Source organism: Lineus longissimus, chromosome 19, assembly GCF_910592395.1.
Source record: "Lineus longissimus chromosome 19, tnLinLong1.2, whole genome shotgun sequence".
Taxonomy (NCBI): domain Eukaryota; kingdom Metazoa; phylum Nemertea; class Pilidiophora; order Heteronemertea; family Lineidae; genus Lineus; species Lineus longissimus.
In genome coordinates, this window is record NC_088326.1 from 1,995,209 (window position 1) to 2,008,658 (window position 13,450).

Consider the following 13,450-nt stretch of genomic DNA (forward strand, 5'->3'; position numbering starts at 1 on the left):
GTCCCTCCAAGTCAGTCCCATCCAATTCTAAATCTTGATCTGGCAAAGGACTTACGAGGACGCTTATCAAATTACTTCGATTCCTGTTTATTTCAACGTCATATGGAAGTTCACAAAGTTGGCTTCAAAAATGACAACTCATCCAAGTCTAAATTGGACAGCTCATGAAAGATGACTTCGGTGCGAATTATTACTATGATCTCAACGGTGAAATCTCTCAGAACATGCCAACAACTTTTAACTTGTTTGTGAGGACCAACATTTTGTCAAATCATTTCCCCGAGGCTGTTTTCTTAGACACATAGTCCACTGGTATTGCACAGTAGCTCACTGTGCACAGTGCTTTTTTCATCAACCACCCAGGAAACTGATGAGGCATGTTGCCAAAAACATCGGAACTATAAGAAGCTGGTGGAAGCCACCCTGTCCCAGAACTATTTGTCCACTGACCTTGCCAGTATGCACTATCGCGACAACCACGACACAACAAAGGAATAACTAAATGAGCGAAGTTTCAAGTTATCCATTTCATTATTTCCATCAAAGTATTTAGCACCATTCTCCAAAATCAATACAAATCAAAAGTCTAACTCGAAACCTTGTCCCTAGGAGTCTACACCGTGTGTCCACACGGGTTTCCTCTTCTCGATAAAAGCTTTGATTCCCTCCTGTCCGTCCTTGAGGGCGAGGTTGGATACCATGACGTTCTCTGCCTGCTTGTATGCTGTATTCCTATCGTGTTCGATCTGGCTATAAAAACAGGCCTTGCCGAGTGCGGTGACAATACGACTTGTTTCACAGATTCTTTTTGCGATGTTTTGTGTCTCTTCCTCAAGTTTTTCCTCGGGGACAACTTTACTTACCAGACCGTGGAGAAGGGCTCCTGAAATAGACATGGGTAGAATGTCATGATAAGTGCTAGTGCAAGACTCAACTCTAATTCTACAAAATTAGCTTCAACAAATGACATGTGGAACGTCTCATGACTTCAACTATCGACTATTTATCGGGGCAGCGGTAGCGCAGTGGAAGAGAGTCGGCCTCATGATCAGGAGGTCGTGGGTTCGACTCCCAGACGAGTCACTGCTCAGTTCCCCTGCTGGTCGAGTTCAAGTGAGCACCTTCTGGTTGCTCCTTGAAACCCCTGATTGATTTCTGTGGAGACCAGGGTAAGCGCTTGAGCAGTCTTTACTGATTAGCACTATATAAATATAAACATTACATTACATTGCAGGTCTGTCAGTTATGTCTGCCATCACAATCATCTAGTTGGAAGAAGTACATATATTTCTGTCAAAATTTTCTTAACCTTCACTTACGTTCTGCATTGATAGGATGTCCAGTAAACAACATCTCCAATGCTACTTTCCTCGGCACAGCTCTTGCCACAGCGACTCCTGGTGTAGAACAGAATAAACCAATGCTCACGCTGAAAGATGCAATGTTTGAATTTCTGAGTTTTCATCTGACATGCTTTTCTCCACATAAAGCTGCTTCTCATGCAGTTCACCACCAACTGTCTCTTTAACAAAAAGTCCAAGGATTCCAGTTGTAAACTTGGCACTTGTGGTATATGGTTCGAACTGTATCAGGTACATCTTGCCATAATAAAGTTGTTGTTGGTACGAATACTATACGCATGTTTACCTCCGTTTATTCTGCTGCTGCAAATCCTTCACCCACGGTCTTATACATTACAGCACTGAAGGACATCAAACTTATTCATCAAAGCATGAGTTACCATGGTAACTGTCAACACAAAGACCACAAGACTTACCCCGGAGTAGCAAACTTGGTGGTATCTGTACAGACAGCGATATCACAACTTGCTACCAACTGACAGCCTGCTGCCGTAGCCAGACCTCGGACCTGAGCAATGACTGGCACCGTCACGTCCTGAACGAGTTTCATCACCTCGGAGCATTTGGAGAACAGTTCCACATGATTCTGCTTTGTGTACTCATTGGTCTGAAGAGATAAATATTGTTCGTTAACCTTTCTCTACCGGCAGGGTTTTGGCAAGGTATGGTAGCCCACACTCGGTAGGCCTACAGACAGGGCAGCCTTGATCCCAACTTGGCTTAGGAAAAGTTTTGATGTGAAATAGCTAGCATCACCCAATCTTATCAAAAGGCCTACTTTAAATAGAAAAGAGCATTGGGGTGCAAACCTGTTGCCTGGTGTGATGTTTCATTGAAAATACAACACTACCTACCAATTCCTTCAGATCATGTCCAGAGCTAAATACAGGACCATTCGCCTTGATGACAATAACCCTCAGCTTCTCATTGTTAACATCATGAGAGATGTCTTTACGTAGGGTCTCCAGCATAGCAAGGGATAGTGCATTCCTAAATAATAGAGAAGAAACTAATATTCATTGAGACCAATCACTATCAGTTGACTCAATACAGGACAAGTCCCAGGTCACTTCATTATACAACCTCTAGTACTGGTGACTGAAACCCAATTTCTCACAACTAAGAATTAAATGCTGGACAGTTTACTCCACCTTTTTTTAGTGTTATTGAGGGTGATTGTTCGGATTCCATTTTCTTCATGAACGATGGTCAGACCTTCTTCTCCAGCTTTGCTTTGCGTAGCGAGCGATGCGGTAGAAGAGAACGTCCTTCTGCTGGATGCTGCAACCACCTGGACATAGAAAAGTAAGAATAAAGCCAAGGCCTTTTGATATAGGGCCATGCCCATGGACGTGTGATGTTACCACTGGTATCAGTATCATGCTATAGTTTGGTGTAGGCCTATGGGGCTATATGCAAGTGCATGCAATTTGTAGTGGTGGGCAGTCGGCGTGGCAGCTGTGACTGTGGTGTGAGTGACACTGACAGTGTATAATTTATAAAATAATGAACAAAATGCATCACATATTTCACGGATTTTCTAACTGCTCCGGAAATGACAGTCTCTGAAAATAAGAGATATGATAAAATGACACTTCATTGACAAGTTCACTCAGTTAGATTTTGTTTTTGAACATCAGAAATATGTAAAAACCTTGTGGAAACACAAAACTGCTGATCTAATTTTTCCCAAAGAAGCCATGTTGTTTATCGTAACCTAATTGGCTTTGTATTGTCTTCTCTCATTGGCTAAAAAATTAAAGCCCACTGAGAAGAACCAATGAAAATTCTCGTTATAAAAAGGCTGGATACCTGAAAACAAATGCAGTTTCCCATGCATTTGTCATGAATTTTGTGTTGTCTCTCTGATTTTGAAGGTTTCTGTCAATAAAATGCGACTAAACACGTATTCAATCGTTCCTTGTGCCATATTATTCATTCAGGCTACCACATTTGCTACTGGTTTAGTGTCAACGACTTACAATGGTGAGTTTTATGGGGTTTCTCACATCTGATAAGGGATTCTTGCATTTGCAATCTTGGGCAAGACACTTCATTATAATAAACTTTATTGCTCCTCATCACCATCATGGTCGGCCTAAAGCATGTGAAGGCCAGCTAGGTGATGCCTATTCATTGACCTTATCCTAAGCTATGACAGATGCCCCTCCCCCTCCCCCTCCCCCCTGTGAGCATACCATGCACCTTTTTGACTTTAATTAGTTCAAATTTTCAACTCTGTCTTGTGACTTGTTTTTATTCTCCATCTTTAGAAATAAACGACAACTTTTTTCAGATGAAAAGCAGGCCCAAGCGGTGACAGTCTCCTTCTATCAACTCAGGCCAAGTACGGTAAGATTAGCCTTTCTATAGCTAATCAACATAACATTTTTTCGTTGTGTTGTTTCTTTGGGTGTACATGCGCTATAAGCATGACTGTTCTTCTATAAACAGCTTTCAGCCAAGGGAAATAAGTAATTATGTGTGTACTCTTCTCTCGGCTCTAAATATTTGATATGTCCTGGTTACCATTGACAACAAACAATAACACAAATGATATCACGCACAATCAGCCATGGATTCCATATGAGATTATGGTTCCCCTCCAGTCATGCTATATAGAATAATAAATGAGTTATGTTCTGCAGATATACAGGTTTGTGAGATCTGATTGTAGCGTCATGCTGGGACAAGAAATTCACCACCAAATTCACCATTTCTCATCACCAGAACATCCAGTTGAAGACAACTTCAACTTCCACATTGTCTAATTCTAAGCTTACCACCTGACTTCTTCTTCTTCTTCTTCTTCTTCTTCTTCAGCGTTCGCTCTGCACTTGGAGGGGTCATTCTCCAAGGAGTAATCCTCCTCCAAGGCGGGATGAGCGTATCATGCGTGCCACTACGGTTAGGCGCCAATTGGGTTTATTGGCCTAGTGGTCCGACTTTGGCGAGAGAGACAGAGTCCACACAAGCTACTCATGTTTCTCACTTGGTGGGGTCTTAGCTTGCCCTGGCATAGACACCAGATACAAGGAACCTCGGTTTTAAGTCTCATTCGAAGGACTGTGAAGAGCCAGGAATTTTAGTTCCTTGAAAGCCACGCCGGTTCATCCAGACATACGATCATGGGTTCTTCCCGGGATCGAACCCGGGCCCTATTGCGTGGTGGCCAGCAGTGTAAACCACTAGGCCATGAGGCTCCTTTACCACCTGACTAAAACTAAAAGAAAGGGAAGTGAAGAACACTGTATTCTTACATGCCTTGTTAGTCTTAGTCATTCTCATCTTATCATTTCTGTTAAATATTTTCCAGTGGACTGATACAGGCCTTGTGAATAAGTTCAAGAATGCCATAGCGACTGCGGTAAATACCTATTGCCGTGCTAACCTGTCACAGTGCGGTCTCAATGCAACGATGTGAGTAGCCATAAGCAGTTGTTGGCAAGTATATGATTGGCAGGAGCTTGGATGGAACACCTTGTCATTTATACCTGCATGTGATCAAAAATGATTGTACATACTTGCCAAATGCCTGTGTTGTAAAATACTAGAGAGGTGGAGCTTTGTTGGATCCCCGCTTATGTGATGGTTGAGTTTAAACACAACCAAATCTAATGCCAAATCATATTTATTGTGTTCCAGTGATTTCCTCGGGGCCAATGTCTTCATCAACAGCGACCCTATCCAACGAAATTCTTATCTTGACGTCACATTCCACGTCAAATATCCCGATGGCGTCCAGCTCACGTCAACTGCGTCAACAAATTTTGTCCTGCCAAAAACCATCCTCGAAGGTTTGTAGTACAGTTAGAACCTCCTATTAAGAACACCTTTGGGACTGAGAGTTGCTGTCCGTTATAGAGAGGTGGCCTTAGTACATATGTAGTAGTATCACAAATCTCAGATTGAGATAAAGTTTGTTTTATAGTTATTATGATATGACGTATTCAAGGAGATGAATTCCCGATCATAATATGATAGAATTCTTAGGCCTACAATCTGAATTTCACTTTGTAATTTCAGCTATCACAGCCACTGCCCGGGCCAGGGTCAAATTGTCCCTCGGCTACGAAATCGTCAAAATCGGTGATGTGATCTATTACAAGTCGCCAGATGATCGTCTCAATATGATTCTGATTCCCATCTCGTGCTGCCTCCTATTGGTGGTCATCATCGTTGCTATTGCACTGCACTGTTGGAGGTGAGTTTATAGTTAAGCGTGGTGTTTTCATTTTTCGCAGGAAATAGCGGCCTGGAGTTGGGTCTGATAGACTTGGGCTCGTTCCAGTTTTATGGTATGGGGAATGTATGCTACTAATTTGAACTCATAAATTATTTTATATTTCAGATATATTTAACTCCAAACTCAAGCTGTTTTGGCCAATTTCATAATTCTGAAACCCATCTTAATCACCTGTTTGTCTGCTTTCTAAAGTATTTCTGATCTGTTTTGACAAATCAGGAAATCGGTGGACAATGAAGAAGCAAGATTAGAAAGGAAGTTTGAAAGTGACGGGTAATGATGTTGTCATAGTGATCACACGCCCTTATCAGTCCGATAGATTCTTCCATAAAGTCTCGACAAGATGCAGAAAATAAGGGCTTTTTTCATATCAACCTCAATTAGCATTTTTCTTTGTCTTCCTCTCTATTGTTTAACTGTCAATGAATAGCAACAACAGCCACTGTTGACGTATAGCTGGGACTCATGGCTAGTGGCTAGTTTTGAGGGCCTCTGCGTTAGCACTGGTGAATATGATAGAACATGCTAGTGAAGCATCATCGACAATCTTTTTTTCAAAAGATGTGTTTTTCATTGCACATTGTGACGGTGATATTGTTTTGTGGTAGTTGTTTTCTTGTCATGACATGTCTTCATTAATGTTATTGTGAGTGGTTGTTTTCTACGCAATAGTGCGCTGTTTCCATTAAAATACAATCTTAGAGATTCTACAATTCTACGTCAACAAGCTTTTCTAAAATATAAAGGTTTCTTTCTGTGTCATAGTGTGCGGGTGCAGTCCAACATAGTGGGCAAAGAGTTAAGCATTTTTTGCCTTGCTAAATCAGTTGCTTCAACTCAAACTCCTAGTTCCTACTGCTTGACTTTAAAATTGTCCGGGTCTCTGCCAAAAACCCTGTTGAGTACATTGCTGACGTTTCATATCAATTATTAGTCACTGTCATTCTTAGATTTACATTCTTTCATAACTTCATCTTTTATTTTGTTTTACTAACCCTCCTTGCTTCCGTCTTTGCTCTCGTAGTGAGGCCAGGCGCTCGTCCGAGAAACGTAAGAGAAAACGAGACCAGGAGCACGCTAAGTACGGGTCTGTTTTTATCACATGACTGTCATGTGACCACACAGGAAAAATCGCGAAGAGAATCGATAATGAATCAACTCCCATAACATGGTACTCATTTTGTGGTACTTTTGAATTAGCTTTTTGATGGTGCCAATCCTTTCTCCAATTTTTGGAAGCTTTTTTTAAAAAAAAAAAAGAAGAATATTCCTCAAGACACAAGTGGTTTGCTCTTTCCTGATTTGGTCCAGATGCAACAGTCAATTACATTTTCATCTACCTTTTAAATTTCACCTTTTCACTCATTATTGCCATTTACAGGATGATCCAATAAAATATCCCATTTGGAACATTATGCCATAGCTCTGGGTTGTTTCTTCGGGTCACCCTGTACTGTATATTCATGTATTTCAGATTCACTTTCACTTCACAGAAACCAAGAAATCCTCAGCTCCACGGACTGACAGTTCCCTACCCCCATCCCCATCTGGGACCCACCTCAGTATTTGTCTCTACGTCGTTCCGTAAATCATTCCTCCATTACGTCCTGGGAATCATCGTTTTAGTCCTCTCTTCATTCGAGTATTTTGCTGAAATCTTCAATCCTGATCTATTCGTTGTAACAACTGAGAGAGATTCGGAAGTTCTGATATGATCAGTGTCCGAATCTGACTCTGTGATTCCAACACCAAAAGTTGGCTCAAAATGTTTCGCGTTCCTTTTAGAAACAACCGTCAAAACAAGTTTCAAATTCTAATAAGGTGTAAAAGTTCCAGTAGCATTTGTGGGCGCGAATTCATTTGTTATGCGTAGAGTTCTTTCAGGAAATTGACAAGCTTGATTTATTTGTCTTTCTCGTTTTCCAGCAAGAAGAAAGCGCACGCTGCAGACAAGGCCAAACTGAACGAGAAAAAGAGGAAGAGTCCGAAGGTGGGGCCTTCGCCCAGTGACACGCCCGCCAAATCAAAGTTCGGAAAACACAAGTAAGTTGAGTCAGATGTGGAACGAATTTATCACGGTTTAAATAAGATTTCAATGAATTCGGTCTTTTTTCCTTCACTTCTACTTTAGCGTTTGCTACACACCTGGAGGAGTTCTCCAGGGAGTATTCCTCCTCCTCCGAGGCGGGATAAGCAAATTAATATGGTTAGGCACCATTTGATTTATTGGCTGTCTTTGACAAGAGGTAGACTCAATTGCAGGCTCCTCATGATTCTCACTTGGTGGGGTATTTTGGGCACCAGATTCAATCTTTCACAACGTCCATTTTGCATTTTCGAAACGTGTATAACTCTTGAATTATACTATGTGTTTAGAAAAAACTCGTCCATTAACGCTGTTTGTTAGTAAGGCCGAAGTTACACAGACCTCATTTGTTCATTTACCACGAGTCACTTTCCGGGTTTTTCTTTCATTCCTCGGTGAATGCACGCCACAAGGCCGTCCATTCACAGGGGAAAGAAAGCAAAAGGGGAATATGAGTCCTGGGAAATGAACGAATGAGGTCTATGTAACCTCGGCCTAACTGTTGTCAACAAGATCTTAACGAAAGTTTATCGTCACTTAGGGTGCGATTCCCGGATGTACCAGATGTGGTCGAGTTAGAACAACTCGATGCGTCAACGTAGGTTCCCCATGTGTGCCGTGTGACGGTTTCCTCCTACAGACTAATGAGTAGGCCTTACGCACTTAGTTTTCGCGGCACTGAAGTATAGTTTGAAAAAAGCTGCCAATTCTAGTATTCTTGGTGTGTTATTTGGAGTTGGAGTGGGATTGGCATCTGAGATCCATCCAAAAATTTTTGCGGTGACGTTCTTTCGATTTTAACTCTTGTTTTGTCTTTTCTGCATCCTTAGAAAGGAAGGGTTAACAGAGAGTTCTCCATTGCTTTAGTATGGCAGTAGTAAATCTCTCAAAGTCAGGAAATGTCAATATTATAGGGTGAGAGAATTTTGAGTATTCTGAAAGGTCTAGCTAACTGGGGGCAGCAGGGGAAATTGTAATCTTGGACATGACTGCGTAGGTTATGGTGCAAAAATGAAGCAGGGTTGTAACTGTCCTGCCTTTGCAAGCAACAGTGGTACTGCTCGAAAACTAATAAAAAGTATTTCTACTACTCTGAATACTCTAGAACCATTGATCTAAGACCACTTCAGTAATTTCTATGGAATTGCTACAAAATGCCTTGCTGGAACATGAATTCCTGACCATTGGACAACTAGGTGTTGCCAAACCATTGTCTATCCAAGCTGAACACGTTGAACGGCGTCATATTTCCTAACTTTGAATATATATTCAGAAATGGTCTTAGGTCAGTGAATCTAAAATGTGCCTAATCTTCTAACCAACAGAGGTATAATAAGTTTCTAACTAATACTCTTTGTGTATTCCTATTCCTTTCATCGTGATCACACTGCCACATTCATGTCGTTTACGGATAAGTGTCCATTTCATAAAATATTTCGCCAGAGGCACATACAGTGTATGCGGTGTATAGATGATGTATATAGGATTATTGTATCGAAGTTCCTTAGTGTGAAGAAAATGTAATGAATATCTTTATCTGGACAAGTTCTTGCAGATTTTGTGCGATGATTGATAACAGTGCATTCTGTGACATCTTCTGCAGCTAATTAGTGTGGTGTCTACTCTGCCCAGTCGCTCCGTAACATACTACTAATCGTCACTTCGTCATCTTATTGATTAATCAGGGAAAACGGTGGCATCGAACCGCGGGTCACTCTCACAGCTCCGGTCTCTGACAGGCAACTCTCTCGTGCTCAGGTCTCACCAGAAACCCAGGGCTCGAAAGCAGATATCCTTATAGTGAACGAAGATTCGGGGAAACCCCAGGTCTTATCCGTGGCTGAGGGGTCGCCAAATGTTGATACGTTAACGGTGAATGAAGTAAAACAGGATGGCAAACACTCGCCCGAATCATTGCGAGATTCTCCTGGTTTGCGTGATAATTTGGCCCTGCCTGAGGCGGCAGATTTGAAAGAGGCTGAAGGCACGCAGGAGGCTGCTGTCCAGCAGGGGTCTGCAGACATGCAGAACACTGACTTGCAAATGTCAACAGAGTCTGCAGACTTACAAAAGGCCAACGACCTACGCGGGTCTGCAGACTTGAAAGGAGATGTAGAGTGGCATGAGAGCACGGTTTCTGGTGGGACTGTGCGGGAAAATGACTTGAGTGAGACCGTGACCAGCAAAACTGCGGTGGAGGTAACTTATTTTCCTTTCCAGTATAGTTGTGTGATCCTTATAGATGTTGTCAGTGCACATCCAGTTTTAGGCCCAATCGATCCTTGCCTTAAAAAATTGAATAGAGGTCGCTACGATAGATAAAGAAGGCGACTCATTTTGAAAAAGTTGCACATATCAAGTTCTACTGAATATATGTATATGCTGACTTCCCCAATGGAATTTCGTCTGTCTGTTTTACCCCAAGACGCCCTGTGATATTTGTATGAACATTGTCATGGTGAAGCACCGAAGATTTAGAGTTCTGAGGCATTGGAACGTTGGGGTGGAGAGAGTCGGTCTGTTGAATGCCAAGCTGAAGAATCCAAGGTCAAATCTCTCTTTTTAATGGATCGTAAAGACATTTTTGAAATTTTTAACTTGATGCTTAAAAATAGTTTCTGTTCTCCCAAACCAATTCCAGTGCCTACTGAACTATACATTACTTCATGTATCTGCCTACCCAGTGTTAATTGCACATCCTAAGATTTCTGCAAATAATGTAAAACTGTGACTGTAAGAGTATTAGTAAGAATTCTTCAATGTCTTTGCTTTTATTGCACATGAGGATTTCAGATGCAACAGCCGCTAAATCCACTCGAGGTCTTTCGAGAAAAAACGCAATATCTGCTGTTTCTCAAATGATTTTTGAACTAGCGACATCTTATTATCGCAATGAAACGCTCTGGTATCAGTTTCAAGGTACCGTGAGCTTCGTTGACTTGTCAATTCTTTCTGAGTGGCTTTTAGCAGTTTTTTGCATCTGAACTTGTCACAACACGCGTGAAAACCTAAAAACGTTGAAGCATATAAACAAATTCGATTTTTTATTACATTTGCTGTCGTCTAATAATGAGATACTGCATGCTGTTTTTTCCTATAATTCTGAGTGAGACTATTTCTTATTGTCCTCTGATGGTGTGACACCCCTGTGGACAATTGTACAATTAAATAGTAAGGTGATGTGGTACAATTATCGCCTCGGGACAATTATTGCCTCAATTTTAAAATCGTCTCCCAGGAGATATTTGAGAAATGTCATGGTTGGCCAGCTACAATGTCTGTCCGAGTAAATCTGGTTTGATCTTGTCTGCAGGGACAAAGACGGCCGTAAAGTAGCTTGGCAGTAAGCGGTTTATTCCAGTTTCTCCGCTTCTAGTACGAATCTGTGACATTTTAGGTGGTGTTGGTTTAGACGTTTTGGAGGTGGTTGATATGGGGTGGTGAAGGGCACGTGTTACTGGAGTGTTGAGTCGTGGGATAAACTGTTCAAGTTGGGGAGTTGAGCGTGTAAAATAACTTGAAGTAGCCCAACCAAAGAGATTTGGACAAAGACGGTTCTGCTGCAAGTGGAAACATGAAGATACTGCTGGTGTAATTAGTTGACCTATTCAAAGGCAGATTTGGGAAGTGCCGTTGTAATGTTTTTGAGTGTTTCTGTTTTTGAGTGTTTCCCCTCATTGTTTGGGAACACTCAAAAATAGATTGACAAGTTTTTCTGTGTATCCCCCCTATTGAAAAGTCGTGGTCTCTCTAGCTGCCTATTGTTTGGAAACACTGACACATGGGAAACAACCACAGATGTTACACCGGTTCTCATTTGAAAAGTTCGAAGATTTCATGAAAAATTCTAAAAATATACCAGATTTGGACATCGTTTTGTGTACGAAAACGATCCAGCTGGATTGGGGGTTTCATGTGATACACAGCCCTGAAGGGAAAGGCTGATTTTTAACGCTCTTGTTTCTTTCAGGCATGATCGTTTCCACACGCACATTGAAGGTGACGTCAACACCAATGCCGGCGACTACAAAGATACAATGCCCACGAGCAAACTGCCGCCACTCTCGACCAATCAGGAACAAGAACCACACACCAATGACAAAGAGAAGCGAAAACATCGTAAACACAAGAAGAGCAAGAAAAACAAACATAATTTTGAAAATCCAACTTTCACCGCGGAAACCGCGCCAGAAGTCCCGGCAGATGAGCTGGGGAGTGCGGAAGTCTTGATCAAATCGCCGCAGCATAATATCGTCCAGCCGGAGGAGAAAGTCTCGAACCGTCTCGGCGACTCGGGAAGCGATAATGAGATCGTCAAGCGTGACTCGCGGGATCAGTTCATTGATGAAATATAGAGGGCGTATGGCAGATTTTGTTTTTTATCATATTTGGTAAAGTTATCTACGTGTGTGAGCTAGTTATTGTTATTGAACTCAGGTACCCTTTAGGTTCTCAACTACAGTGGAACCTCCCTTAGCGGACACCTCCCTATAAAGGACAACCTCTCTATTAAGGACACTAGTTTTGGTCCCAAAGTGGTTGTTTCCATTCAATTAGACCTGTCTAATCAGGACACCTCTCTATTAAGGACAGCACTTGTCTGTCCCGAGGGTGTCCCTACTAGAGAGGTTCCACTGTAGTTGCAACATGATCTGAGACTGCGAGTCTTCATGTTTGCTTATATTTTCTGGAAAATGACATCATGGCAGGTGGCGAGCCCAGAGGGTTAACCTAGTGAATTAGTCAATGTGTTTGTATGATATTAGTATTTCTAAACGCTGGAAGTCCTATTGTGCCGCAGGGGTCCCGTTGCACCTCACTGACGTAATACTCCAGTATTACATGAGAGGGCGACACTGATCCCATCTTTGCGATCTTGTTTCCTATGAAAAGGCAGCAATGATATGACGTGTTTTTGCGATGAAATGGAGACAATAGGACCTCCGATGTTAAAGTTGTGAAAACTATGCAAATCAAATATATCATCACATTATCAAAATGTAATTTTCTGTTAACGAAACATAAAATTTCCGTCCAATTTATAAACATCTCGCACAGCAGTTTGTTCCTGCTGCAGAATCATTTTAGCATTTTGTGATATATCGTATATTATGCAGCCGTCCAATATTTTTCACTTTCTCCCTTTCTCAGTTTGGATCTCAGACAAAGTTATTTATTCAAAGTTATTGATTCAAATGTAAAAAAGTGATGTATTTATTTTAAGTTGTCAGGCGTCAGTTTCATTGTAATGGGACTCTGCTTTGCAGGGACAATCTTTTGCAGTACACCAGACCAATTATAGCCCTCAAGCAAAACAGAGGGTAAAAATCAGTTGTGACTGGTACTGTAACAATGACATCCCTGTAAGAGAGGGTTTTGCAATGAAGCATTTGATAAATTTGATTTTTATCAAAATATAAGAATTTTGTCATTTTGAAGATCTTGATCTTTCGAGTTGTTTGTTAACAAAAATCTAAATCAATTTCATACATATTTGTTATTGATTACATTTCAATTATTTTGTATTATCAGAGGAGTTTATCAATGTTTTTAAGTAAAATTTAGGAAGAAATGTGTCTTTAAAAGTGTGTGTATACAAGTAAAGTCTTATAACAAGTTAGGACCAGCCTTGTCTCAACAGATTTTTCATGTAGTTACTCTCTATTTGTTGTAGTATTATCAATAAAGTACTGAGAAATAACTGTTTTTCGGTTTAGATTGATTGAGCGAGAGTGTGACCTTTTCCGAGTTGGAACG

At 41.2% G+C, this 13,450-nt stretch overlaps 2 protein-coding genes across 9 annotated transcripts; one reads left to right on the forward strand and one right to left on the reverse strand.

The window, feature by feature from the left end:
- Positions 1–80: 80 nt before the first annotated feature.
- LOC135503027 (enoyl-CoA hydratase domain-containing protein 3, mitochondrial-like) lies at positions 81–3,071 on the reverse strand. The gene is made up of 6 exons (XM_064796289.1): positions 3,016–3,071; positions 2,513–2,652; positions 2,216–2,351; positions 1,778–1,968; positions 1,320–1,429; positions 81–883 (listed from the first exon to the last, which is right to left on the reverse strand). Exons 1-6 carry the CDS (start codon positions 3,061–3,063, stop codon positions 606–608), a joined length of 903 nt encoding a protein of 300 aa, XP_064652359.1. The 5' UTR covers positions 3,064–3,071; the 3' UTR covers positions 81–605.
- Positions 3,072–3,172: 101 nt separating this feature from the next.
- On the forward strand, positions 3,173–13,394 carry LOC135502994 (uncharacterized). 8 transcript variants are annotated; one of them, XM_064796241.1, is made up of 10 exons: positions 3,173–3,347; positions 3,658–3,713; positions 4,678–4,781; positions 5,007–5,158; positions 5,388–5,565; positions 6,632–6,688; positions 7,534–7,650; positions 8,235–8,291; positions 11,007–11,036; positions 11,664–13,394. In XM_064796241.1, the coding sequence occupies exons 1-10, from the start codon at positions 3,254–3,256 to the stop codon at positions 12,046–12,048; spliced, it is 1,230 nt and encodes a 409-aa protein (XP_064652311.1). In that variant the 5' UTR covers positions 3,173–3,253; the 3' UTR covers positions 12,049–13,394. The 8 variants fall into 8 exon arrangements, with proteins under 8 accessions (XP_064652311.1, XP_064652308.1, XP_064652312.1 ...); XM_064796238.1 differs by lacking the exon at positions 11,007–11,036 and adding an exon at positions 9,379–9,892 and having other exon boundaries at positions 11,664–11,777; XM_064796242.1 differs by lacking the exon at positions 11,007–11,036.
- The last annotated feature ends 56 nt before the right edge of the window (positions 13,395–13,450 follow it).